Below are 27,214 nucleotides of genomic sequence, written 5' to 3' on the forward strand. Positions count from 1 at the left end.
CCCTTTGCCTGACATTGGGGGGAATTCCTGTTAAATCCGCGGCAAATCCCCATCTAGAGGCAGATTTTTCTCATTCTCCCCCATTTATTTTATTTTCTTTTACAATTCATTAAAAATGTCTCATTTCCGTGATCTCCAGAATTGTCACTATATTTCTCTGGCATCAACCTCCCCCCAAACCTGATCTAATGAGGGCTCTCAATCACCTGGGATTCCCCAGCCAGGACCAAACCACCTGCACTGGAGGGGGGTGTCCTGTGCCCCGTGTGTGATGGTACACTGGGTATCCCCGGGCTGGCAGCTTTCTCACCTCTCCACTTCCCTTGGATAGCTGACTGTTTCCATCGTATGGGTATTAGACTGATGGCACACGGTCACCGGAGACGGAGTCCTCCCCCGTCACAGAATGGAACCGTCCAAAAAGTTTGCACAAAGTTGCAACCTAGTGCAAAATGAAGGTAAATGTGCAAAGAGGTGAAGAGATGGAGAAGATGGAAGAAGAGGAAGGAGGAGGAGGTTTGGAGGAAAAGGAGCAGAGCCGGCCCTGCGCCCCGGGTAATATCCTCAGCAATTATCAGCGTCATTATCGTATTTATTGTATTATTGTATTGCTCATTACTGCTGATTGAGGGAAATGCAAAGTAATAAAAAGCAGATCAATGAGGAGTCAGCCTGCAGAGCCTATGACTACCCCCCCACCATTGCTGCCTGCAGAGCCTTTAACTGCCCCCCCAGTGCTGCCTGCAGAGCCCCTCACTGCCCCCCATGTGGTGCCTGCAGAGCCCCTCACTGCCCCCCATGTGCTGCCTGCAGAACCCCTCACTACCCCCCATGTGCTGCCTGCAGAGCCCCTCACTGCCCCCCATGTGCTGCCTGCAGAGCCCCTCACTGCCCCCCATGTGCTGCCTGCAGAGCCCCTCACTACCCCCCATGTGCTGCCTGCAGAGCCCCTCACTGCCCCCCATGTGCTGCCTGCAGAGCCCCTCACTGCCCCATGTGCTGCCTGCAGAGCCCATGGCTACTCCCCTTTAAGCGCAGAATATCCTTTGCAATTCAGATGAAATGTAAACATGTTCGAAAAATGAGGCAGATTTCCTATGGATAGATAATCAAAGCAAATGATTGCACGTGATTTAGGCCTAATTCACACATATATTCTGATGTTCTATATGATATCCGTGTTGCGTTCGTTTTTTGCAGATCCATTGACTTCAATGGGTCTGTATCTTTCAGCTAAGAATAGGACATGTTTTATCTTTTGCGGAACATACATGGATCCGGAAAACTGACGGACGATCTGTGTGTCTTCCGCATCTGTAGGTCCGTTCCACAAAGGATAGAAGAAGTAGTAGTCTAAGGCTACCTTCACACTCTCGTTTGGTGCGGATCCGTCATGGATCTGCACAGACGGATCCGTTCAGAAAATACAAACATCTGCCTCCGTTCTGAACTGATCTGTTTGTATTATCTGTAACACGGCCAAGACGGATCCATCATGAACACCATTGAAAGTCAATGGAGGACGGATCCGTTTTCTATTGTGCCAGTGAAAACGTTTGGTTCAGTTTCGTCAGACGGACAGCACAACGCAACGCTGCAAGCCGCCTCCAGAGCGGAACAGAGACTGAACTGATGCGTTCTGAGCGGATCCTTTTCCATTCAGAATGCATTAGGGCAAAACTGATCCGTTTTGGACCGCTGAGCCCTGAACGGATCTCCCAAACGAAAACAAACGCCAGTGTGACAGTGGCCTTAGCCGAAAAATATTGACCAATTGAAGTCAATGGGTCAGCAAAAAAAAATGCGGAGGGCACACGGACAGAATCCGTATTTTGCAGTTCCGCCATTTGCAGGCTGTAGAACGGATACGGTTGAGTGCATGAGGCCTAATGTAATGAGTGCGTGCGGTCGGAGAAATACACTCCGTATGAAGGATGCATTTTCCGGATTGATCGCTGCACGTATGAGGCGAGCTCCGCGCGTCCTAGTGATGCTATGAGGTCCTGACCTGTCCTCACACGATGCCACGAGTTCAGATCGGCAGAGGCTGCACGGATTAAAAAAATAAATAAATATAGCGCAGACCGTGTTTCCTGGCAAGTACCTGCTTGTGTGAACACAGCCTTAGGCCCCTTGCAGACGAGCGCGAGCGGATTAGGTCCGGATGCGTTCAGTGAAAAATGCGCCATTTCGCAAGCAAGTTCATTCAGTTTTGTCTGCGATCGCGTTCAGTTGTTCAGTTTTTATTGCGCGCGTGCAATGCGATTTAATGCGTTTTGCACGTGCGTGATAAAAAGCAGAATGTTTACAAACAACATCTCTTAGCAACCATCAGTGAAAAACGCATCGCATCCGCACTTGCTTGCGAATACGATGAGATTTTGACCCAGCCCCATTGACTTCTATGGGGCCAGCGTTACGTGAAAATCACAGAATATAGAACCTGCTGCGATTCTGACGCAACGCACAAGAAATGCGTGAAAAACAACACTCATGTACACAGACCAACTGAAATGAAGGGGTCCGGATTCCGTGCGGGCACAATGCGTTCACATCACGCATTACACCTGCGCAGAATACTCCCTCGTGTGAAAGGGGCCTCACAGTTCTGAACGGCAGCTCTGCGTCTGTGCGGAGTCTCTGGATTCAACCTGAACGCTGACCTCGGCAGGAACACCAGGAGACTGGGAAAGCTGGGTGACGAGTCAACACCCGTAAGAGCGGTGATGGCAGCCATATTGGTTGTCACTCAGCTTTCCTAGGAACAGATGAAACAACGTAAAGGTTGAGTGGAATTTTAGACAGCTTAACAGGAGAGGATATTGGCTATGGCTGCTGCTCATGGGAATGATGTGAGTGATATTCCATGTCGCCGATCAATGCAGATATAATTTCTTTCGATTACAGCCAATTAACTCTTTCAGGCCCAGGGCAGTGAAAGGGATAAGTGCGGTTTAAGCCAAGTAATATTTCAGAGGTTTGGAACAGACGGTCAAGGAGTCCAACCAAGGTTATTACTGGTATATTCTGTACAACTGTGGTCCCCAACCTTTTTTGCACCAAGGACCAGTTTCATGCAAGACAATTTTCCCAGGGACCGGGTGGGGTGGGGGGAGGGGGCGGGGCTTAGGGGTGGGTGGGGCTGACTGATTCACGCGCATAACAAAACACAAGATGCATATTAAAATATATAACGACTATATAAACTGACTATGGTCTCTGCTGCACTGGTCTCTGCTGCACTGGTCTCTGCTGCACTGTACCGTATTTTTCGCCCTATAAGACGCACCTAGGTTTTAGAGGAGAACAATAAGGAAAAAAAAAATTTCATTACACCTCAGGTCAGACCAGCAATCAGACCCCCAATGATAATCAGACCTCAGATCAGACCCCCAATGGCTCAGATCAACCCCCAAACCTTTAGCCATCCATCAGCCCCCAATGTCAGCCATAAGCCCCCCAAATGTCAGCCATAAGCCCCCCAAATGTCAGCCATAAGCCCGCCCCCCATGTCAGCCATAAGCCCGCCCCCCCGTGTCAGCCATAAGCCCGCCCCCCCGTGTCAGCCATATGTCAGCCCCCCGTGTCAGCCATGTGTCAGCCCCCCGTGTCAGCCATGTGTCTGCCCCCCGTGTCAGCCATGTGTCTGCCCCTCGTGTCTGCCCCTCGTGTCTGCCCCTCGTGTCTGCCCCTCGTGTCAGCCCCTCGTGTCAGCCCCTCGTGTCAGCCCCTCGTGTCTGCCCCTCGTGTCTGCCCCTCGTGTCTGCCCCTCGTGTCAGCCATATGTCCCCCAGGTCAGCCCCCAGCCCAAATAAAATAAAATAAAATAAACACTTACCTCTCCTGCTCCTGGTCACCATTGCGATCCTCTTCATTCTGCTGTCGGCTGGCTGTGTATAGCGGCGCACAGTGTGAGGTCACAGAGCGACCTCACGCTGCGCGCAGCCCTGCACAGCCGAGCCGAGGACCAGGAAGCGGTGAGTACAGATCCTTCACCGCTTCCTGGTCCTTCTGTACTAATGAAGCGCTTCCATAATGGAAGCACTTCATTAGTACAGAGTTAAAGACTGCCCTGATCGCCGCGGCCCGGCAAACCATCTTCCAGGGCCCAGTCCTGGGCTGCGGCCCGGCAGTTGGGGACCGCTGCTGTACAAGACTGAGCCCCCAGCTAGAGTGAGTTCTGTTACAGCGCCACCTAGTGGTAGAGAGTATGTATGTATACACAGGTTTCTGCCATGGTATCACCAGGACGTGTGCATAGACCCTTACAGGAGGGATAATTCACTCATCCTGCAGATAGCAGCAGCCCACGGTGATACTGCCTCCTGCTCATAGGGGTGGGATGAGGTCGGGTATGGCTGCACTGGAGGGGGCACGTGGGGGTGGGGGGAACGGCTATTGCTATAAGATGTGGTATGCCCGAGGCTTCGTTTGCATTCTGTAGCTCCTTAAAAGATGGAAATCTAAAATTCGCCCCAGTACGCTTGCAGGCTTGTGTTAACCACTTCAGCCCCCCTAGCTTAAACACCCTTAATGACCAGGCCACTTTTTACACTTCTGACCTACACTAATTTCACCGTTTATTGCTCGGTCATGCAACTTACCACCCAAATTTATTTTACCTCCTTTTCTTCTCACTAATAGAGCTTTCATTTGGTGGTATTTCATTGCTGCTGACATTTTTACTTTTTTTGTTATTAATCGAAATTTAACGATTTTTTTGCAAAAAAATGACATTTTTCACTTTCAGTTGTAAAATTTTGCAAAAAAAACGACATCCATATATAAATTTTTCTCTAAATTTATTGTTCTACATGTCTTTGATAAAAAAAAATGTTTGGGTAAAAAAAAAAATGGTTTGGGTAAAAGTTATAGCGTTTACAATCTATGGTACAAAAATGTGAATTTCCGCTTTTTGAAGCAGCTCTGACTTTCTGAGAACCTGTCATGTTTCCTGAGGTTCTACAATGCCCAGACAGTAAAAAACCCCCACAAATGACCCCATTTCGGAAAGTAGACACCCTAAGGTATTCGCTGATGGGCATAGCGAGTTCATAGAACTTTTTCTTTTTTGTGACAAGTTAGCGGAAAATGATGATTTTTTATTTTATTTTTTTCTTACAAAGTCTCATATTCCACTAACTTGTGACAAAAAATAAAAACTTCCATGAACTCACTATGCCCATCATGAAATACCTTGGGGTGTCTTCTTTCCAAAATGGGGTCACTTGTGGGGTAGTTATACTGCCCTGGCATTCTAGGGGCCCTAATGTGTGGTAAGTAGTTTGAAATCAAAATCTGTAAAAAATGGCCGGTGAAATCCGAAAGGTGCTCTTTGGAATGTGGGCCCCTTTGCCCACCTAGGCTGCAAAAAAGTGTCACACATGTGGTATTGCCGTACTCAGGAGAAGTTGGGCAATGTGTTTTGGGGTGTCATTTTACATATACCCATACTGGGTGAGAGAAATATCTTGGCAAAAGACAACTTTTCCCATTTTTTTTATACAAATTTGGCATTTGACCAAGATATTTATCTCACCCAGCATGGGTATATGTAAAATGACACCCCAAAACACATTGCCCAACTTCTCCTGAGTACGGCAATACCACATGTGTGACACTTTTTTGCAGCCTAGATGCGCAAAGGAGCCCAAATTCCTTTTATGAGGGCATTTTTAGACATTTGGATCCCAGACTTCTTCTCACGCTTTAGGGCCCCTAAAATGCCAGGGCAGTATAAATACCCCACATGTGACCCCATTTTGGAAAGAAGACACCCCAAGGTATTCAATGAGGGGCATGGCGAGTTCATAGAATTTTTTTTTGGCACAAGTTAGCGGAAATTGTTTTTTTTTTTTTTTTCTCACAAAGTCTCCCTTTCCGCTAACTTGGGACAAAAATTTCAATCTTTCATGGTCTCAATATGCCCCTCACGGAATACTTGGGGTGTCTTCTTTCCGAAATGGGGTCACATGTGGGGTATTTATACTGCCCTGGCATTTTAGGGGCCCTAAAGCGTGAGAAGAAGTCTGGAATATAAATGTCTAAAAAATTTTACGCATTTGGATTCCGTGAGGGGTATGGTGAGTTCATGTGAGATTTTATTTTTTGACATAAGTTAGTGGAATATGAGACTTTGTAAGAAAAAAAAAAAAAAAAATTTCCGCTAACTTGGGCCAAAAAAATGTCTGAATGGAGCCTTACAGGGGGGTGATCAATGACAGGGGGGTGATCAATGACACCCCCCTGTAAGGCTCCATTCAGATGTCCGTATGTGTTTTGCGGATCCGATCCATGTATCCGTGGATCCGTAAAAAACATTTGGCCGTCTGAATGGAGCCCTACAGGGGGGTGAGCAATGACAGGGGGGTGATCAGGGAGTCTATATGGGGTGATCACCCCCCTGTAAGGCTCCATTCAGATGTCCGTATGTGTTTTGCGGATCCGATCCATGTATCCGTGGATCCGTAAAAAACATTTGGCCGTCTGAATGGAGCCTTACAGGGGGGTGATCACCCCATATAGACTCCCTGATCACCCCCCTGTTATTGATCACCCCCCTGTCATTGATCACCCCCTGTAAGGCTCCATTCAGAGATCCGTATGTTTTTTACAGATCCACGGATACATGGATCGGATCCGCAAAACACATACGGACATCTGAATGGAGCCTTACAGGGGGGTGATCAATGACGGGGGTGATCAGCGAGTCTATATGGGGTGATCACCCCCCTGTCATTGATCACCCCCCTGCAAGGCTCCATTCAGATGTCCGTATGTGTTTTGCGGATCCGATTCATGTATCCGTGGATCCGTAAAAAACATACGGACCTCTGAATGGAGCCAGCCTTACAAGGGGGTGATCAATGACAGGGGGGTGATCAGGGAGTCTATATGGGGTGATCACCCCCCTGTAAGGCTCCATTCAGACGTCCGTATGTGTTTTGCGGATCCGATCCACGTATTCGTGGATACGTAAAAAACATTTGGCCGTCTGAATGGAGCCTTACAGGGGGGTGATCAATGACAGGGGGGTGATCAATGACGGGGGGTGATCAGGGAGTCTATATGGGGTGATCAGGGGTTAATAAGGGGTTAATAAGTGACAGGGGGGGGTGTAGTGTAGTGGTGTTTGGTGCTACTTATTACTGAGCTACCTGTGTCCTCTGGTGGTCGATCCAAACAAAGGGGACCACCAGAGGACCAGGTAGCAGGTATATTAGACGCTGTTATCAAAACAGCGTCTAATATACCTGTTAGGGGTTAAAAAAATCGCATCTCCAGCCTGCCAGCGAATGATCGCCGCTGGCAGGCTGGAGATCCACTCGCTCACCTTCCGATCCTGTGAACGCGCGCGCCTGTGTGCGCGCGTTCACAGGAAATCTCGCGTCTCGCGAGATGACGCATATATGCGTGACTGTGCGCAGGGCTGCCGCCTCCGGAACGCGATCCTGCGTTAGGCGGTCCGGAGGCAGTTATTAAACACTGTTTCCTATCCTCTGTTTGCCACATTTGAGAAAACCCGCCTGCTACAAACGTGGGACCACTGACGTTGAATGCGTGGCCCTGGATGCTGTCATGAGACACGTATGAGGTGTCAATCACGTGGAAGGTTTGAGCTGTCCGTAGACCTGAATGACCGCGGATTCGTATACTGCAAATCCGCAGCAGTTTTCAGTAGCAGAAAAGTGGACGAGTTTTTAAAAAATCTCTTCCACGCAATGCAAAAAAATATACACCACAATTTGACCTGTAGAAATCTGCTCCTAAATCCGCTCTGTGGCCATGCACTTAAATGTAAACCTGGCAGTGCAGTAAAGATACCAACATCATGGTCACCTCTTGTTCTCTAGATTCAAAGGAAGAGCCGTCTCTGCTGTGCACAGAGCAGGAAGGAGAAGAGTCGTCCGACTACAACACAGTGATTGTAACCGGACAGAGGGATCACCTGGAGTCATCAGACCCTGGAGAATTCATCCTCCACGCCCCACAGAGGTTAGCAGCTGATGGCGGACACTGTCAGCGGAGCCTCCTGGCGGTATATGGGACGCTGCCTGATGCCTCCTCGGGTGGATGTTATGGTAACTACAGTAGAGCGGCTCCTCAGGAGCCTCGGTTCTTTACTACAAGAGAACAGTACCAGCCAGTCAACCTGAAAATGGCAGGTGCCTTCCCGACAATGGCTCCCATGCCACGGCGCTCTACTCGGTGTGCAGCCTCCTGTAAACTGCCAGCATTTGTATGTGACACAGGACTGGAAGGAGAGCGACCGAAGACCGAATGTCTTGGAGAAAGTTTTGATGAGATAGCAGAACCGAGCAAGAAGAAAAGTCGTACCCTATACAATATCGGTGAGCCCTGTAGATGTAACTTACACTAGAACCTACTATAATACATAACTATATACATTTATATAACTACTATAATACATGAATATATACACTTATATACATACTACTATAATACTGCTCCTATGTACAGGAATATAACTACTATAATACTTCCCCTATGTACAAGAATATAACTACTATAATACTTACCCTATGTACAAGAATATAACTACTATATTACTGCTCCTATGTACAAGAATATAACTACTATAATACTGCTCCTATGTACAAGAATATAACTACTATAATACTGCTCCTATGTACAAGAATATAACTACTATAATACTGCTCCTATGTACAAGAATATAACTACTATAATACTGCTCCTATGTACAAGAATATAACTACTATAATACCGCTCCTATGTACAATAATATAACTACTATAATAATGCCTCCTTATGTACAAGAATATAACTACTATAATACTGCTCCTATGTACAAGAATATAACTACTATAATACTGCTCCTATGTACAAGAATATAACTACTATAATACTGCTCCTATGTACAAGAATATAACTACTATAATACTGCCTCCTATGTACAAGAATATAACTACTATAATACTGCTCCTATGTACAATAAAAAAAACATATGAGAAACAAAAGTTAGAAATCTTTGCTAATTTTTTGAAAAGGAAAAACTAAAATATCACATGGACATAAGTAATCAACCCCTTTACTCAGGCAGCCTCGGGTCTTCTTAAAGGGAACCTGTCACGTGGATTTTGGGTATAGAGCTGAGGACATGGATTTCTAGATGGCCACTAGCACATCCGCAATACCCAGTCCCCATAGCTCTGTGTGCTTTATTGTGTAAAGAAAAACTGATTTCATACATATGCAAATTAACCTGAAATGAGTCAGAGCTTGAAAATATGACTCTTCTCTGGTCACACAAGTAAGATATGACTCTTTTATGTTAATTTGCATATGTATTAAAACGTTTTATTTACACAATAAAAGCACACAGAGCTATGGGGACTGGATATTGCGGATGTGCTAGTGGGCATTTAGCAACCCATGTCCTCAGCTCTATACCCAAAATCCTGGTGACAGGTTCCCTTTAAGGATGATGCCACAAGGTTTGCACACCTTCTCTCTATCTGCCAGGTTGGATGGGGGGCCGTCATCCAAGTATGATGCTGATGTGAGTCAAACCCAGGATTGGAGCCTCCACAGACATAAGGTATAAGGGAAAGATCCTGCACCTGTTCTGTGTTTAGAGCTGCACCTGGTTTTGGCTCAAAATCACTGATGGAAATCACTGACTAAAACACTGATGTGTGAATGAGGCTTTACTGAGGAGAAGCTTTTTCTGGACACTGCCATAAAGCCCAGATTGATGGAGGCTGCAGTGATGGTCGACCTTCTGGAAGTTTCTTCCATCTGCACACAGAATCCTTGGAGCTCAGCCAGAGTGACCATTGGGTTCTTGGTCACCTCTTACCAAGGCCCTTTGCCCCCAATTACTTGGTGGAGCGGCAGCTTTAGGAAGAGTCCTGGTTGTTCCAAACTTCTTCCATGTAATAATTATGGAGGCCTCTATGTTCTTGGGAACTTACAGTGGAGCAGAATTTTTTTTTTATCCCCTTCTCCAGATCTGTTCCTCCTGTCTCTGATCTCTACAGGCAGTTCTTTCCTCCTCATGGCTCGGTCTTTGCTCTGATCTGCATTGTCAGCTGTCAGGTCTTATATAGACAGGGCTGTGTCTTTCCAAATCATGTCCAATCCACTGAATTTACCACAGGTGACTCCACTCAAGGTGTAGAAACATCTCAAAGATGATGAAGAGAAATGGGAGGCCTCAGAGCTAAATGTCAAGTGCCAGAGCAAAAGGTCTGAATACTTATGTCCATTTGAATTGTTAGTTATTTTCTGTTTAATAAATTAGCAAAAATTTCTAAAATCCTGTTCTCACTTTCTCATTACGGAGTATCGAGTGTAGATTGACGGGGGAAACGTCATTTTTTATTTTAGCAAAAGGAGCAACATAAACAAAAAGTGAGAAAAGTAAAAGGGTCTGAAGACTTTCTGAATGTATTGTAGAACCTGTGTCATTTCTCCACTAATGTCTCTCCATCTTTATCTTTCTGTCCATTCTCTGGACCATCGTGTAGATCAGGTGCAGGAGCTGGAGCGAATATTTATGGAGGACCATTACCCGGACACTGAGAAGAGAAGAGAAATTGCTGACATTATTGGGGTCACTCCACAGAGAATAATGGTAACTGTCATGCTTGATTACACTGATTGCAGGGAGGGGATGCTTATACTTTTTTTCCAGGCTATCCCCCTACATCATGTCCTACCCTGGCTGCGTCTTACAAATTTGCAAATAGTGTTTATTAGAGAGCCACTACCGTTTTGTGTCTGCAGCTTGATGTAGACTCATGTGTCTCCATGGTTACAGACTACAAACTGTGTAGTCTGATCCTGCAGCCATGTGCTGCTCTTCTGTTTGCATTTTATGAAGAAGGAGGCCGACCAAATGGAGCAACACAAGACTGCAGCATCGGACACCGGGCTTTGTTTGCACTCTGTACCCTTAACCCCTTCAACCGCGGGCCTGTTTTCACCTTCCTGCCCAGGCCATTTTTAGAAAATCTGACATGTTTGACTTTATGTGGTAATAACTTTAAAACGCTTTTACTTATCCAGGCCATTCTGAGATTGTTTTCTCGTCACATATCGTACTTCATGACACTGGTGAAATAGAGTAAAAAAAAATACTGAATTTACCAAAAATTTTGAAAAATTAGCAAATTTCCAAATTTAAATTTCTCTACTACTATAATAGATAGTAATACCTCCAAAAATAGTTATTACTTTACATTCCCCATATGTCTACTTCATGTTTGGATCATTTTATATTTTTGGGACGTTAGAAGGCTTAGAAGTTTAGAAGCAAATCATAACATTTTTAACAATATTTCCAAAACCCAAATCTTTCAGGATCAGTTCAGTTATGAAGTCACTTTCTGGGGGTTACATATTAGAAACCACCCATAAATCACCCCATTTTAGAAACTACACCCCTCAAGGTATTTAAAACAGATTTTACAAACTATGTTAACCCTTTAGGTGTTCCACAAGAGTGAATGGCAAATGGAGATGAAATTTCAGAATTTCACTTTTTTAGCAGATTTTTCATTTTAATCCATTTGTTCCAGTAGCAAAGCAAGGGTTAACAGCCAAACAAAGCTCAAAATCTATTACCCTGAATCTGGGGTTTACAGAAACACCCCATGTGTGCTCAAGAACTGATGTATGGGCGCACAGCAGGCTTCAGAGTGGAAGGAGCGCCATATGGCTTTTGGAGAGCGGATTTAGCTGGAATGGTAATTGGGAGCTATGTCGCATGTGGCCCTACAGTGGAAACCACCCAAAAATCACCCCATTCTGGAAACTACACCTCTCAAGGAATATTTCAAGGTGTGTAGTGAGCACTTTGACCCATCGGGCGTTTCACAGAATTAGGAAACGCTTGGCTGTGAAGTAGCGCCATAGGGATTTTGGAGGACAGATTTTGCAGAATTGGCTTTTGGGAACTATGTTGCATATAAAGACACCCTGAGGTACCCCTACAGTTGAAATCCCCCCAAAATGACCTCCTTCTGGAAACTACACCCTGCAAGGAATATTTCAAGATGTGTAGTGAGAACTTTGTCCTCAAAGGTAAAACATGGAATTGGCTGTGAAAATGGAAAATTTAATTTTTTTTTAAGAAAAATGGACTTTAGCCCCAAATTTTTCCCTTTCAAAAGGGGGAACTGGAGAAAATGTACCCCCTAATGTATTGCCCATTTTCTCCTGCTTACAGCAAAACCCCATATGTGCTTGTATACTGCTATATGGGCATAGAAGGAAAGGAGCACCAAATAGCTTCTGGAAGGCAGATTTCACCGGAATAATTCACAGGCGCCATCTTGCAATTGAACAGACCCTGAGTTACCCCTAGAGTGGAAACCCCCAAAAAGTGACCCCATTCTGGAAACAACACCCCTCAAGGAATATTCCAAGGTGTGGAGTGAGAACTTTGACCCATCGAGTGTGTCACAGAATTAGGAAACGCTTGGCTGTGAAAATAAAAAATGATTTTTTTTTTCCAGAAAAAGTAGCTTTAGGCCTCTTTCACACGGGCGTTGCGAGGAAAAATGTGCGGGTGCGTTGCGGGAACGCGCGCGATTTTTCCGCGCGAGTGCAAAACATTGTAATGCGTTTTGCACTCTCGTGAGAAAAATCGCGCGTGTTTGGTACCCAAACCCGAACTTCTTCACAGATGTTTGGGCTTGGGATCGGTGTTCTGTAGATTGTATTATTTTCCCTTATAACATGGTTATAAGGGAAAATAATAGCATTCTGAATACAGAATGCATAGTAAAATAGCGCTGGAGGGGTTAAAAAAAAATATATATAAAAATTTAACTCCCCTTTGTCCACTTGTTTGCGCAGCCGGCATCTCCTTCACCATGGTAAAAGATCATGTGATGGACCATGTGATGACTGGAGTTATAATTTATTTATTTTTTAACCCCTCCAGCGCTATTTTACTATGCATTCTGTATTCAGAATGCTATTATTTTCCCTTATAACCATGTTATAAGGGAAAATAATAATGATCGGGTCTCCATCCCGATCATCTCCTATCAACCGTGCGTGAAAATCGTACCGCATCCGCACTTGCTTGCGGATGCTTGCGATTTTCACGCAACCCCATTCATTTCTATGGGGCCTGCGTTACGTGAAAAACGCACAAAGAGGAGCATGCTGCGATTTTCACGCAACCCACAAGTGTGAACAGCCCCATAGAAATGAATGGGTCGGGATTCAGTGCGGGTGCAATGCGTTCAACTCGCATCCGCGCGGAATACTCGCCCGTGTGAAAGGGGCCTTACACCCACATTTTTCACTTTCACAAGCGGTAGCAGGACAAAATGCACCCTACATTTTGTTCCCCATTTCCCCTCGAATACGCCAACACCCAATATGTGCTCATAAAATGATGTATGGACGCATGGCAGGGTTCTAGAGTCAAACAGCTAAATATGGATTTTGCTGACCTGAATGGGCAGACATGGATTTTAGCTGCCATGTCACATTAAAAAAATTTCCAGAGGTCCCCAGAAATGAAAAATCACAAAAAGTGACCCCATTTCGGAAAGAGCACCCCCGTACGAACATTTTAAGTGGTGGAAAGGGTACTTTTTACCAAACAGGTGTCTCACAGAAAAGATTATGTAGTGGTTGTTGGAAAGTGGGTATGCAAGTGAGGTGGACTAAATCAGAGATATGGAAATATTACAGGGAGCATAAAGGATGAAATTAAAAATCCATGGATGAGTGTTAGGTTCGGAAGCCTTCTTTCATGCAGAGGCCTGGTTTATCTGGGCAGGTGTCGCACTGATAAATGGTGTCCTTTCGTATTCCCCTTTTGTAACAAACCCGACATCTTTTTTGGGTCTTTTCCCTCTTTGCTGTTTGTGGGGCTTCACCAGGGAAATGTTGTCCTGGTACAACACGGGCACCATGACCTCCTGAAGTACTCGGGCCTTCCCCTTCCTGACTTTGGAAAGTTAGGGCCTTGATTACCGCCTCTTGGAACTGAAGGAAAGTTCCTGTCTGGCCTGCAGTTCTATGTAAAATGTACGCATTGTACATTGCCATCTGTACAATGTATACGGCAAGCTTTTTGTACCACACCTTAGTTTTACTGGCACTGTAGGGCTTCAGAACTTGATCGGACAGATCCACCCCTCCCATGTGCCTGTTGTAATCAAGGATGCAGTCAGGCTTGTTGACAGGGGTAGTGGTACCTCACACTTGGGCAGGAGAACTGGTGTTGGTGTGAATGGTGGTTAGTACAACGACATCCCTCTTGTCCTTGTACTTAACTGCCAGCATGTTCTCATGGCGGAGAGCCTTACTGTCGCCTTTTCTGAGTAGTTGCCCTACCAGGGATCTAGGGAGCCCTCTCTGATTTTTTCACACTGTACCTCAGGCTTTTAGGGACATGAATAGGGGTATGCTGGTGTAATAGTTATCTACATAGAGGTGATAACCCTTATCCAGCAGTGGGTGCAGTAAGTCTCACACAATCTTGCCTGTAACTCCTAGGACGGGGGGGCATTCAGGGGGTTGTATCCGGGAATCTTTCCCCTCATAAACCCGGAACCTGTAGGTGTACCCGGAGGTACTCTCGCACAGCTTGTACATTTTTATTCCGTATCGTGCCCGCTTGCTGGGCAGGTACTGGCAAAATTTAACCCTTCCTTTAAAATGTACAAGGGACTCGTCTATGCTAATTTCTTTTTCTGGGGTGAACACCTCTGTAAATTTTGAGTTGAGGTGCTCCAGAAGGGGTCTTATTTTAAATAGACGGTCAAAATTTGGGTCATTTGGGGGGGGGGGGGGGGGGTGTCACTGTGCATTATCATTGTAATGTAGGAATTTCAAAATGGATTTAAATCTTGAGCGGGACATGGTCATATTGTAAATTGGAGTGTGGTACAAGACCTCTGAACTCCAATATTGTCTCATTTCAGGTTTTTTACAAGGCCCATATGCAGCAACAGCCCCCAAAACTTCATAATGTCTGCTGCATTTACAGGGGTCCAACCTAGGGGTCTAGCATATGAGGATGTCGGGTTTTGAGAAATAAACTGCTGGGCGTACAAATTTGTTTGGGTCACCATCAAATTTATGAGATCGTCAGAGAAATAGATTTTGAAAAAATCTATTTCTGTGAAGCCCGTGCAGTCAATCTGGATTCCAGAGTTTCCCAGAGGGTCCCTCATCACCGGATGACGATGATGATTAAGGAGTTGAGGAGAAGAGGAATGTGGCATCCTCTTCTCCCTCACTTGCAGACTCCGTTTCAGAGGCAAGGATGGCGTATGCCTCTTCAGCGGAGTACATTCTCTGGGATGAATGGGACATTTTTATTTTTATTGGTGTATGTAAAGTGAAAAGTGTCAGGGGGGTGTATGTAGTGATTTAACACGTGAGGAGACTTGTAATGAATTAATTAAAATAAAATTTATGATAAAGAAAAAAAAAAAGAGAAAGAACAGATAAAAAGATAATTGAAAGAATTAGATAAAAATTTTGAAAAAAAAGGCTCCAAAAAAAAAAAAGCCCCTTAACCTGAGCAGTCAGTAATTGACAGTACTGACCGGCGCTCAGCAGGTGCAGGACCCACGCACGCAGACTGCACGTGTGTGGGTTCAAAAATCTAAACTAGTACTAACTAAAAGTGACATATATATATACACTGCTCAAAAAAATAAAGGGAACACAAAAATAACACATCCTAGATCTGAATTAATTAAATATTCTTCTGAAATACTTTGTTCTTTACATAGTTGAATGTGCTGACAACAAAATCACACAAAAATTTAAAATGGAAATCAAATTTTTCAACCCATGGAGGTCTGGATTTGGAGTCACCCTCAAAATTAAAGTGGAAAAACACACTACAGGCTGATCCGACTTTGATGTAATGTCCTTAAAACAAGTCAAAATGAGGCTCAGTAGTGTGTGTGGCCTCCACGTGCCTGTATGACCTCCCTACAACGCCTGTGCATGCTCCTGATGAGGTGACGGACGGTCTCCTGAGGGATCTCCTCCCAGACCTGGACTAAAGCATCTGCCAACTCCTGGACAGTCTGTGGTGCAACGTGACGTTGGTGGATAGAGCGAGACATGATGTCCCAGATGTGCTCATTTGGATTCAGGTCTGGGGAACGGGCGGGCCAGTCCATAGCATCAATGCCTTCGTCTTGCAGGAACTGCTGACACACTTCAGCCACATGAGGTCTAGCATTGTCTTGCATTAGGAGGAACCCAGGGCCAACCGCACCAGCATATGGTCTCACAAGGGGTCTGAGGATCTCATCTCGGTACCTAATAGCAGTCAGGCTACCTCTGGCAAACACATGGAGGGCTGTGCGGCCCTCCAAAGAAATGCCACCCCACACCATTACTGACCCAATGCCAAACCGGTCATGCTGGAGGATGTTGCAGGCAGCAGAACGTTCTCCACGGCGTCTCCAGACTCTGTCACGTCTGTCACATGTGCTCAGTGTGAACCTGCTTTCATCTGTGAAGAGCACAGGGCGCCAGTGGCGAATTTGCCAATCTTGGTGTTCTCTGGCACATGCCAAACGTCCTGCACGGTGTTGGGCTGTAAGCACAACCCCCACCTGTGGACGTCAGGCCCTCATATCACCCTCATGGAGTCTGTTTCTGACCGTTTGAGCAGACACATGCATATTTGTGGCCTGCTGGAGGTCATTTTGCAGGGCTCTGGCAGTGCTCCTCCTGTTCCTCCTTGCACAAAGGCAGAGGTAGCGGTCCTGCTGCTGGGTTGTTGCCCTCCTACGGCCTCCTCCACGTCTCCTGATGTACTGGCCTGTCTCCTGGTAGCGCCTCCATGCTCTGGACACTACGCTGACAGACACAGCAAACCTTCTTGCCACAGCTCGCATTGATGTGCCATCCTGGATAAGCTGCACTACCTGAGCCACTTGTGTGGGTTGTAGACTCCGTCTCATGCTACCACTAGAGTGAAAGCACCGCCAGCATTCAAAAGTGACCAAAACATCAGCCAGGAAGCATAGGAACTGAGAAGTGGTCTGTGGTCACCACCTGCAGAACCGCTCCTTTATTGGGGGTGTCTTGCTAATTGCCTATAATTTCCACCTGTTGTCTATCCCATTTGCACAACAGCATGTGAAACTGATTGTCACTCAGTGTTGCTTCCTAAGTGGACAGTTTGATTTCACAGAAGTGTGATTGACTTGGAGTTACATTGTGTTGTTTAAGTGTTCCCTTTATTTTTTTTGAGCAGTGTATATACGTGTGTGTATACATACAGTGCTGCCCATAATTATTCATACCCCTGGCAAATTTTTACTTAAAGTTACTTTTATTCAACCAGCAAGTAATTTTTTGACGGGAAATGACATAGGTGTTAGTGATGAGCGGGAGGTGCCATATTCGATTTAGACGAAATTAGCGAATATTCGCTAGAATATTTGTCTCATATTCGTCTAAATCGAATATTCGTCATTATTCTAGTTATCCCGATTAATATGCGATTTAAATAATCGCGTATTGCGATTTTAACTTAAGGTAACTTTCCTATTGGTTTGATATCTATAATTAGCGAAGAAGACGAATATGACTAATGTATTCGTCATATTCCTCAAAACGAAGATAACGAAGTATTCTCCATCTTCGTTTTAGCTCCATATTCGTCAACTTCGCTAATTCTAGCAAGCCAACCATAATAAACCAGGTCTAAGTTGAAATCGCAATGCGATTAATATAACTTGAAGTAATCGCATTGCAATTTCAACTAGCTCCAGACGCAGTCAGTAATTGACAGTACTGACTGGCGCTCAGCAGTGTGGGTTCAAAAATCAAAAATACTACTAACTAAAAGTGACATATACAGTACAGACCAAAAGTTTGGACACACCTTCTCATTCAAAGAGTTTTCTTTATTTTCATGACTATGAAGGCATCAAGACTATGAATTAACACATGTGGAATTATATACATAACAAACAAGTGTGAAACAACTGGAAATATGTCATATTCTAGGTTCTTCAAAGTAGCCACCTTTTGCTTTGATTACTGCTTTGCACACTCTTGGCATTCTCTTGATGAGCTTCAAGAGGTAGTCCCCTGAAATGGTTTTCACTTCACAGGTCTGCCCTGTAAGGTTTAATAAGTGGGATTTCTTGCCTTATAAATGAGGTTGGGACCATCAGTTGCGTTGAGGAGAAGTCAGGTGGATACACAGCTGATAGTCCTACTGAATAGACTGTTAGAATTTGTATTATGGCAAGAAAAAAGCAGCTAAGGGCTCTTTCACACTTGCGTTCTTGTCTTCCGGCATAGAGTTCCGTCGTCGGGGCTCTATGCCGGAAGAATCCTGATCAGGATTATCCTAATGCATTCTGAATGGAGAGAAATCCGTTCAGGATGCATCAGGATGTCTTCAGTTCCGGAACGGAACGTTTTTTGGCCGGAGAAAATACCGCAGCATGCTGCGCTTTTTGCTCCGGCCAAAAATCCGGAACACTTGCCGCAAGGCCGGATCCGGAATTAATGCCCATTGAAAGGCATTGATCCGGATCCGGCCTTAAGCTAAACGTCGTTTCGGCGCATTGCCGGAGCCGACATTTAGCTTTTTCAGAGTGGTTACCATGGCTGCCGGGACGCTAAAGTCCTGGCAGCCATGGTAAAGTGTAGTGGGGAGCGGGGGAGCAGTGTACTTACCGTCCGTGCGGCTCCCCGGGCGCTCCAGAGTGACGTCAGGGCGCCCCAAGCGCATGGATCATGTGATCACATGGATCACGTCATCCATGCGCATGGGGCGCTCTGACGTCATTCTGGAGCGCCCCGGGAGCCGCACGGACTGTAAGTATACCGCTCCCCCGCTCCCCGCTCCTACTATGGCAGCCAGGACTTTAATAGCGTCCTGGGTGCCATAGTAACACTGAAAGCATTTGGAAGACGGTTCCGTCTTCAAATGCTTTCAGTACACTTGCGTTTTTCCGGATCCGGCGTGTAATTCCGGCAAGTGGAGTACACGCCGGATCCGGACAACGCAAGTGTGAAAGAGGCCTAAGTAAAGAAAAACGAGTGGCCATCATTACTTTAAGAAATGAAGGTCAGTCAGTCAGCCGAAAAATTGGGAAAACTTTGAAAGTAAGGGCTATTTGACCATGAAGGAGAGTGATGGGGTGCTGCGCCAGATGACCTGGCCTCCACAGTCACCGGACCTGAACCCAATCGAGATGGTTTGGGGTGAGCTGGACCGCAGAGTGAAGGCAAAAGGGCCAACAAGTGCCAAGCATCTCTGGAAACTCCTTCAAGACTGTTGGAAGACCATTTCAGGGGACTACCTCTTGAAGCTCATCAAGAGAATGCCAAGAGTGTGCAAAGCAGTAATCGAAGCAAAAGGTGGCTACTTTGAAGAACCTAGAATATGACATATTTTCAGTTGTTTCACACTTGTTTGTTATGTATATAATTCCACATGTGTTAATTCATAGTTTTGATGCCTTCATAGTCATGAAAATAAAGAAAACTTTGAATGAGAAGGTGTGTCCAAACTTTTGGTCTGTACTGTATATATATATAGCTAGCTAGCCCCAAAAAAACACAAGTGCTGATCAGCACTTGCCAGTCACAGCTCGCACACTGAAAAAGTGGTGCAGAGCCCAAAAAAAGCCAACCAAAAGCCAAAAAATGCCAAAACCCCCCCCAAAAAAAAGGACGGAGAGGGGGGTTAATGGGGAAGGGGGAGGGCGGGACAGGGAATGGGGATCTGAAACAGCTGCAGATGAGCCAAAGATCACTACAGAAACATATAGAAACATAGAATGTGTCGGCAGATAAGAACCATTTGGCCCATCTAGTCTGCCCAATATACTGAATACTATGGATAGCCCCTGGCCCTATCTTATATGAAGGATGGCCTTATGCCTATCCCATGCATGCTTAAACCCCTTCACTGTATTTGCAGCTACCACTTCTGCAGGAAGGCTATTCCATGCATCCACTACTCTCTCAGTAAAGTAATACTTCCTTATATTACTTTTAAACCTTTGCCCCTCTAATTTAAAACTGTGTCCTCTTGTGGTAGTTTTTCTTCTTTTAAATATGCTCTCTTCCTTTACCGAGTTGATTCCCTTTATGTATTTAAAAGTTTCTATCATATCCCCTCTGTCTCTTCTTTCTTCCAAGCTATACATATTAAGGTCCTTTAACCTTTCCTGGTAAGTTTTATCCTGCAATCCATGTACTAGTTTAGTAGCTCTTCTCTGAACTCTCTCTAGAGTATCTATATCCTTCTGGAGATATGGCCTCCAGTACTGCGCACAATACTCCAAGTGAGGTCTCACCAGTGTTCTGTACAGCGGCATAAGCACTTCACTCTTTCTACTGCTTATACCTCTCCCTATACATCCAAGCATTCTGCTGGCATTTCGTGCTGCTCTATTACATTGTCTTCCCACCTTTAAGTCTTCTGAAATAATTACTCCTAAATCCCTTTCCTCAGATACTGAGGTCAGGACTGTGTCAAATATTCTATATTCTGCCCTTGGGTTTTTACGCCCCAGGTGCATTATCTTGCACTTATCCACATTAAATTTCAGTTGCCAGAGTTCTGACCATTCTTCTAGTTTTCCTAAATCCTTTTCCATTTGGCGTTTCCCTCCAGGAACATCAACCCTGTTACCTATCTTTGTGTCATCAGCAAAAAGACAAACCTTACCAGCGAGGCCTTTTGCAATATCACTTATGAAGATATTAAACAAAATCGGTCCCAGTACAGATCCCTGTGGAACCCCACTGGTAACATGACCTTGTTTTGAATGTTCTCCATTGACTACAACCCTCTGTTGTCTGTCACTCAGCCACTGCCTAATCCACTCAACAATATGGGAGTCCATGCTCAATGACTGCAGTTTATTGATAAGTCTTCTATGTGGGACAGTGTCAAAAGCCTTACTAAAATCTAGATATGCGATGTCTACTGCACCTCCACCGTCTATTATTTTATTCACCCAGTCAAAAAAATCTATAAGATTTGTTTGACATGATCTCCCTGAAGTAAACCCATGTTGTTTTTCATCTTGCAATCCATGGGATTTTAGATGTTCCACAATCCTATCCTTTAATAGGGTTTCCATTAATTTGCCTACTATTGATGTCAGACTCACTGGTCTATAGTTGCTCGATTCCTCCCTACTACCTTTCTTGTGAATGGGCACGACATTAGCCAATTTCCAATCTTCCGGGACGACTCCTGTTACTAATGATTGGTTAAATAAATCTGTTAACGGTTTTGCCAGCTCACCACTAAGCTCTTTTAATAATTTTGGGTGTATCTCATCAGGCCCCTGTGACTTATTTGTCTTCACCTTAGACAGCAAACTTAGAACATCTTCCTCTGTAAAGCTGTTCCAGATGTTGTTCTTTTTCTTCTTCTTCTTCTGAAAAGCTCTGAATGGAAAGCAGGGATTTATGTGGTAGTACCACAAGTCCCAGCCGACAACGAGCAGCACAGAAGGGCACAGGTCCTCTCTGCAAGCAGTCACCAAGCTAGAATGGCTGCCTGCAGAGAGGCGCCAATGGTTCCTTCTGCTGCATAGCGCTACCATTGGCTGGAGCGTTGTTCCAGCCAATCGCAGTGCTGGGAGGGGACATCAGTGTCTGATGTCCCCTCCCTGACCTCGGAGGTGACATGGGCTGATGTATTAAGCCCCAATCACCTCCGTCCCAGCGACCAGCAGCACCACAGATTGGCTAATACTTGTATAGCGCTGCCATAGGCTGGAGCGTTGCTCCAGACAATCGCAGCGCTGGGAAGGGACACCTGTGTCTGGTGTCCCCTCCCTGACCTAGGAGGAGACATGGGCTGATGTCATCAGCCCCCTCCCACCTCTAGCCGAGTACCCCTGCAGCTCCAATGGGCCCGCCTTCACTAGCCAGCCAATCGCAGCGATCGGGAGTGCAGGGGGGCGGAAAAACTCCTCCTCACCTTCATCTAAGATGGCTGACTGCCGATTAGTGCAGTCAGCTTACTCCGGTCACCGCGCGATTCGCCGCGGTGACTGGAGTTATCCATGACGTACTATTACATCACGATGCGGTAAGTCCCCGACTTTCATGACGTACTAGTACGTCATGTGTCGGGAAGGGGTTAAAGGCTATGTACACATTCAGATGTTATTTTTGTTTATGATTTCATTTTAATCCTTTTGGGCTAAAAAAAACATTTTTTCAATTGTTCCTGGAACCTTGGAACCGAACCAGAGTTCGGGAAATGATTTTTCACAGTATAAATCAATTTCTGAAGTTACTATGCAAAGTCTTGCGAGACTTCACGAAGTAAAAACTTCGGCTCATCGGAGCCAATACATTCTAATACTGCACGGAGCTCCTGCTTCGCACAGTAGTCAAACGAAGTATTATGCGAATGCGATCATTATGCGATGAAACATCCAAAGTCGATTGGCTCAATATTTTTAATAGGGATGAGCAAATCTGTCACAAAGAGGTAACTGTTTCTAGCTGTGTGACTGGTACTTTCACTAAATCTCTAACTTACTAAGATGTCATAAACACTTATTTAAGCCACATTCTTCTCAGTAGGATAAGAACTAAGCTCTAATGAGTGTTTAGAATGTCAGAGAGCAGAAATAAGGAGCCCGTCAGCTCCCTGACTGACGGAAAAGAGAGAAAATCCAAAGGCTGCTGCTAGAGCATCTCAGCTCTGTACAGAAAAGAGGACTTTGTATTTTTAATAACGACCAATTAAAAAAAAGAGTTTTTTAGCTCAAAATGAGTACAATGTAATAATAAAAAAAAGTTGACCCCAAAGGTGTACACAGCCTTTAACAATACATTCTGTTCTGTGGCTTTCATATCTGTTTTTGGAAAAATTGGGTGATGGACAATGTGGCTGCCGTGGAGTTTTGTGACTCTGAAGTCTGTATGTTCTACCCATGTCTGGCCCCAGTGGGTGTGAGATTTGGGGGTTTTGTCTAGTATTTTTCAGCATATTTTCTCAGTTTCCTTGTTTAATTTCTGCTCTCGTTCTAGGTTTGGTTTCAGAACCGACGAGCCAAATGGCGCAAAAACGAAAAACCCTCAGTTAAAGGTGGCAAGAAGACATTCTCCGGCTCTGTGGGGATGTCTCACCCGCAGAGTGCCACACTCTCTTCATCTGCACTTTCCCGGCCAGAAGCTGTTTCACTTGCAGTCACTTCTGGTCATCACCCCTATGGTCCACTATCAGGCATCAGAAATGGGTGAGGGTATTACATGGTGTCTGAAGTACTCTGTGCTGCTGTGGAAAGATTCTCCATCCAATTCTTTTATTGCATGCACTATCCGCAAGTGTACATCTCTCCTGAAATACTCTGTTCTGCTGGAGCCCCCTGCTCTTCACACTCGCGTTCATTCCTCCTCCTGCCACCTACGGCCTGACCTCACTAACACTCGCTGCCTCCTCTCAGCTCTCTCCGTCTCTCTCTTCTAGGTTGTCTCTGGCGCCCAGCGCACTTCTTCAGCGGTCTCAGTCGGCGGCGATCGCCTCTCAGCACAGTTCTTCTTGCACTTCAAACAGCAGCAGCTCCGGTGGGTGCACACGGCACAAACTGTAGGTACCTGCCGAGTCCTTGGACAGTGCAGGGCACATGTAGGTTTGTATAAACTCAGCGGGGTCCTGGAGACTCAGCTGTAGCTTTGGCGGCAGCTGCCTGACACTGGTTGCTAATAAGATCCTGGGGAGCGTCACAAGGGGCATAGATGGACATGAAGACGGAGTGGGTTCAGAGGTGGGTGTCTGAGGTAGTACCTGGAATGGGAGGGAAAAGATCAGAATAATCAGGATTAGAAAATAGTTGTACTTCTTCTGATCTGTTTTGCATAGTAATTAACGAATGCCCTTCTTTCTGCAGGGTCCGGTCTGGGGTCACCAGGGGGCATCTGCTTACCGCCCTCCCAGGAGTATCCGCCCACATTCCACAGCCCACCCCCGCTGAGGCGCATTGGCCTACCCATGTCTATGACCTTTAACCCCAGCAGTCACATGGTTCCTCTGATGCTGGACACCCCAGAAAGCACCTGCACACCACCCCCATCTTCCGAGGGCGACATGTTCTCCTATAATATTCAGGAGTATGTACATAACGTTATACTATTATTAGAGGCGAGATATAGGGGTCATTTCTGGTAATATCTGTTTCCGGAAAAGCTGGGTCACCCATGATCATTATGGCCACCGTTACGGGCGCAGATTACGGTGTAACTATGGAAAGGAAAGACCAAGGTGTAATGTCAGGACAATATTAAAACTTTAATTGTGTGATTAGGCTGTTGTTCTGTGTGCAGGTCCCCGATACCAGAGACCATGTCGGCATCTATGAGATATGCTCCTCAGTACTTTCACCAAATTAACCCACGAGGACCTTTCCAGATGCCCCAGTACTCCCAGTACCAGCGTCTTCCAGTGCACAGCCTCACGCCAACCTCTCCTGATGACGCGGCTTTCCTCGCCGTATCTACCAACAACACTGGCATGCTGGCGTACGGAAACCCAGGAGGCTACCTGCAGGGGCGTCCGGCCGGCCATATTATGTTCCAGTCAGGCACAGGTAATTAATCGGTATGAAACTGGTGTAGCTCCCCCTAGTGGAGCCTATGGGCACACAACCCAGGATCTTCACACATAGGTGCAGCCTATAAACAGAGGAGGAGGCAGGGGCTCTCGCCATTCCACCTCACCACCCATCATTTTTTCAACCCATTCCCTCTAGGCCGGTTCTTCCAGTCTCTCGTCTGTGGCCGCACAATACAATCCCTTTAAAAAAGAAAATGTTTTTGCATCACGGCTTCCCAAGACCCATGACTTCTTTATGTTCCATTCTACAGAGCTGTGTGCAGATTTCATTTTTGCGAAATGACTTGTAGTTTTTATTGGTATCGATTTTGGGTATATAACAATCTTTGCCTTTTATTTCATTTTTTGGTGGCGGATAAGCCCCCCCCCCCCCCCAAAAAAAAAACAGCAATTCTAGTGTTCTAGTTTATTTCTTATTACTTGATAATATGTGGAGGAGAGTTTATTTTTGCAATTTTTTTTCCATTGAAAAGGTGTATTTTTTTAACTTTGAGATTTTTTTAATACCTCTTATTTTGCTCTCCGCTGCATGGGAGTCCTGCTTAGACTAGGCTGCTGTAAAAAGCCTTCCTTAGCGACCACCGTAATAAGTTGTATTGGTGGTCACTAATGGGTTAGGAAGATAGACATCTTTTCATTATATGATAGTTATGGTTCAATAAGATCATTATATGATAGTTAAAGGGGTTTTCCAAGACTTATATACTGATGACCTATCCTCTGGTCTGACACCCAGGACCCCCGCTGATCAGCTGTTTGAGAAGGCCCCTGAACTCACAGAAGAGCTGTGACCTTCTCACAGCTTTCCGTTAGACATCTGCGGTCACAGGGAGGTGTGCCGTGTCCAGCGGGAGCGGTCAGGCAGTAATAGACGCTTGTAGCATCCAGCTACAAGCGTCTATTACATTGTAAAATCTAAAAGCCGTCAGGGAGCACTTTTTGTTAGGTAAGAGCGCCACCTGCTGGCTTTAAAATGCAATGTCAGCCTGCAGGCCGGGAATTAAACTCTTCCTGCCTTGACTGTGGCAGAAAGGGGTTAATTCACTTTAAAAAAGTAAATTAAAAAAAAATTAATAAAAACACAAACCCTTAAAATGTCCAAATTTTCCCCAGATGAATAACATTAAAAAAAAATCACTTTGAAGGCGCTAGTTGTGCTTTGGTGCAGTGCAAGATTTTTCTGGCAGAACGGTGCTATAGAACCAGCAATAGAAAAATAGGCCGCCAAAATCCAAAATGCGCTCCAATCTGATGAAGTCTTACGGCTGGCCCAGCCAGTAGATAAATTACATAAATGGCGTCCATTTTCAGGGTACAAACGTATGGGAATGGTTTTAGAAATGTTTTATCTTGAAACCTTTTGTAATAGTTAGAAAAAAAAAATTCTGAGGAAGCAAAAAAAATTTTTTTCATAATTTTCACAGTTTTTCCTTAAATATATATATATATTTTATATTATATCCATCATCTAATGGCACAAAAGAAATCTCTAAGGTGTCCTGTGAAAAATAATATCACATACATGTAGGCTGGCTCAGAAATTAATCAGTTATTTGCAGTTAGATAGACGCATTGCTGCAACTGAAAAACTGGCCTGGTAATGAAGTGGTTCAATGCTAAGTACACCTTTGGAGGCAAATGTTTTTTAATGATTACATTTTATTCATTTTGGGCTAAAAACCTTTTTTTTTATTGGTATTTATTAAAAAATATTGAGCTGTTCTGTCATAAAGGTTTAACTGTCTAGCTGTGTGAATTGTACTTTTTACTTTCACTTTGTGCTGGTCATCTACAAACCCTTATCTGTAAATTACTAAGATGTTATAAACACCTATTTAACCTCTTAAGGACATAGGGCGTACAGGTACGCCCTTGTGCCCTGGTACTTAAGGACACAGGGCGTACATGTACGCCCTGTGTATTTTCGATCACTGCCGTGCGGCTGGCAGTGATCGGAACCCGGTGCCTGCTCAAATCATTGAGCAGGCACCTAGGCTAAATGCGCGGGGGGGTCCCGTGACCCCCCCATGTCGGCGATCGCGGCAAACCGCAGGTCAATTCAGACCTGCGGTTTGCTGCGATTTCTGAAGTTTCTGGTCCCCGCAGTCCCTGACCGCAGGGATCAGAAACTTTATATGCCAAAAAAAAAGTTTTATTTTGCCCCCCCTGCACCCCCGAATGATTTTTATGGTGGCGGGAGGTGCAGGGGGAGGGTTGCGGGCGGTGTGGGCGGTGCGGGAGGCGGGCGGTGCGGCAGGCGGGATCGCGATCCCCCGCCCGCCTCCCCTTGTATAATCGTTGGTGTCTAGTGGGGATACCAGGGTGCCAGCACATTGCTGGCACCCTGGTATAAACGGCTGACATCTGCGATGCGATGTCAGCCGTTTAACCCTTTCCATACAGCGGTCCGTACGGACCGCTGTATGGAAAAGGTTAACAGCGCAGGGAGCTCCCTCCCTCTCCCATCGGGGGGCTGCTGTGCCTTTGCAGCCCCCCGATGGGGAGGGAGAGAGCCCCCAGAGAGCCCCCCGAGAGATCCCCTCCTTACCCTTCCCCGTCTGCGAAGTTCTGAGCAGTACTGAGCAGACGGGGAAGGTTCCCATGGCAACAGGA

General features: G+C 45.5%; 1 protein-coding gene across 1 annotated transcript in view; it reads left to right on the plus strand.

The window, feature by feature from the left end:
- The first annotated feature begins 452 nt into the window (after positions 1–452).
- Positions 453–27,214, plus strand: part of LOC121005455 — a 34,157-nt gene continuing 7,395 nt past the window's right edge. The window contains exons 1-7 of the mRNA XM_040438227.1: positions 453–555; positions 7,854–8,351; positions 10,512–10,618; positions 23,020–23,228; positions 23,459–23,544; positions 23,880–24,130; positions 24,329–24,575. Coding sequence (XP_040294161.1) covers positions 453–555; positions 7,854–8,351; positions 10,512–10,618; positions 23,020–23,228; positions 23,459–23,544; positions 23,880–24,130; positions 24,329–24,575 — 1,501 coding nt within the window. The remainder of the gene's footprint in view (positions 556–7,853; positions 8,352–10,511; positions 10,619–23,019; positions 23,229–23,458; positions 23,545–23,879; positions 24,131–24,328; positions 24,576–27,214) is intronic.

Source organism: Bufo bufo, chromosome 6 (genome assembly GCF_905171765.1).
Source record: "Bufo bufo chromosome 6, aBufBuf1.1, whole genome shotgun sequence".
Lineage (NCBI taxonomy): Eukaryota > Metazoa > Chordata > Amphibia > Anura > Bufonidae > Bufo > Bufo bufo.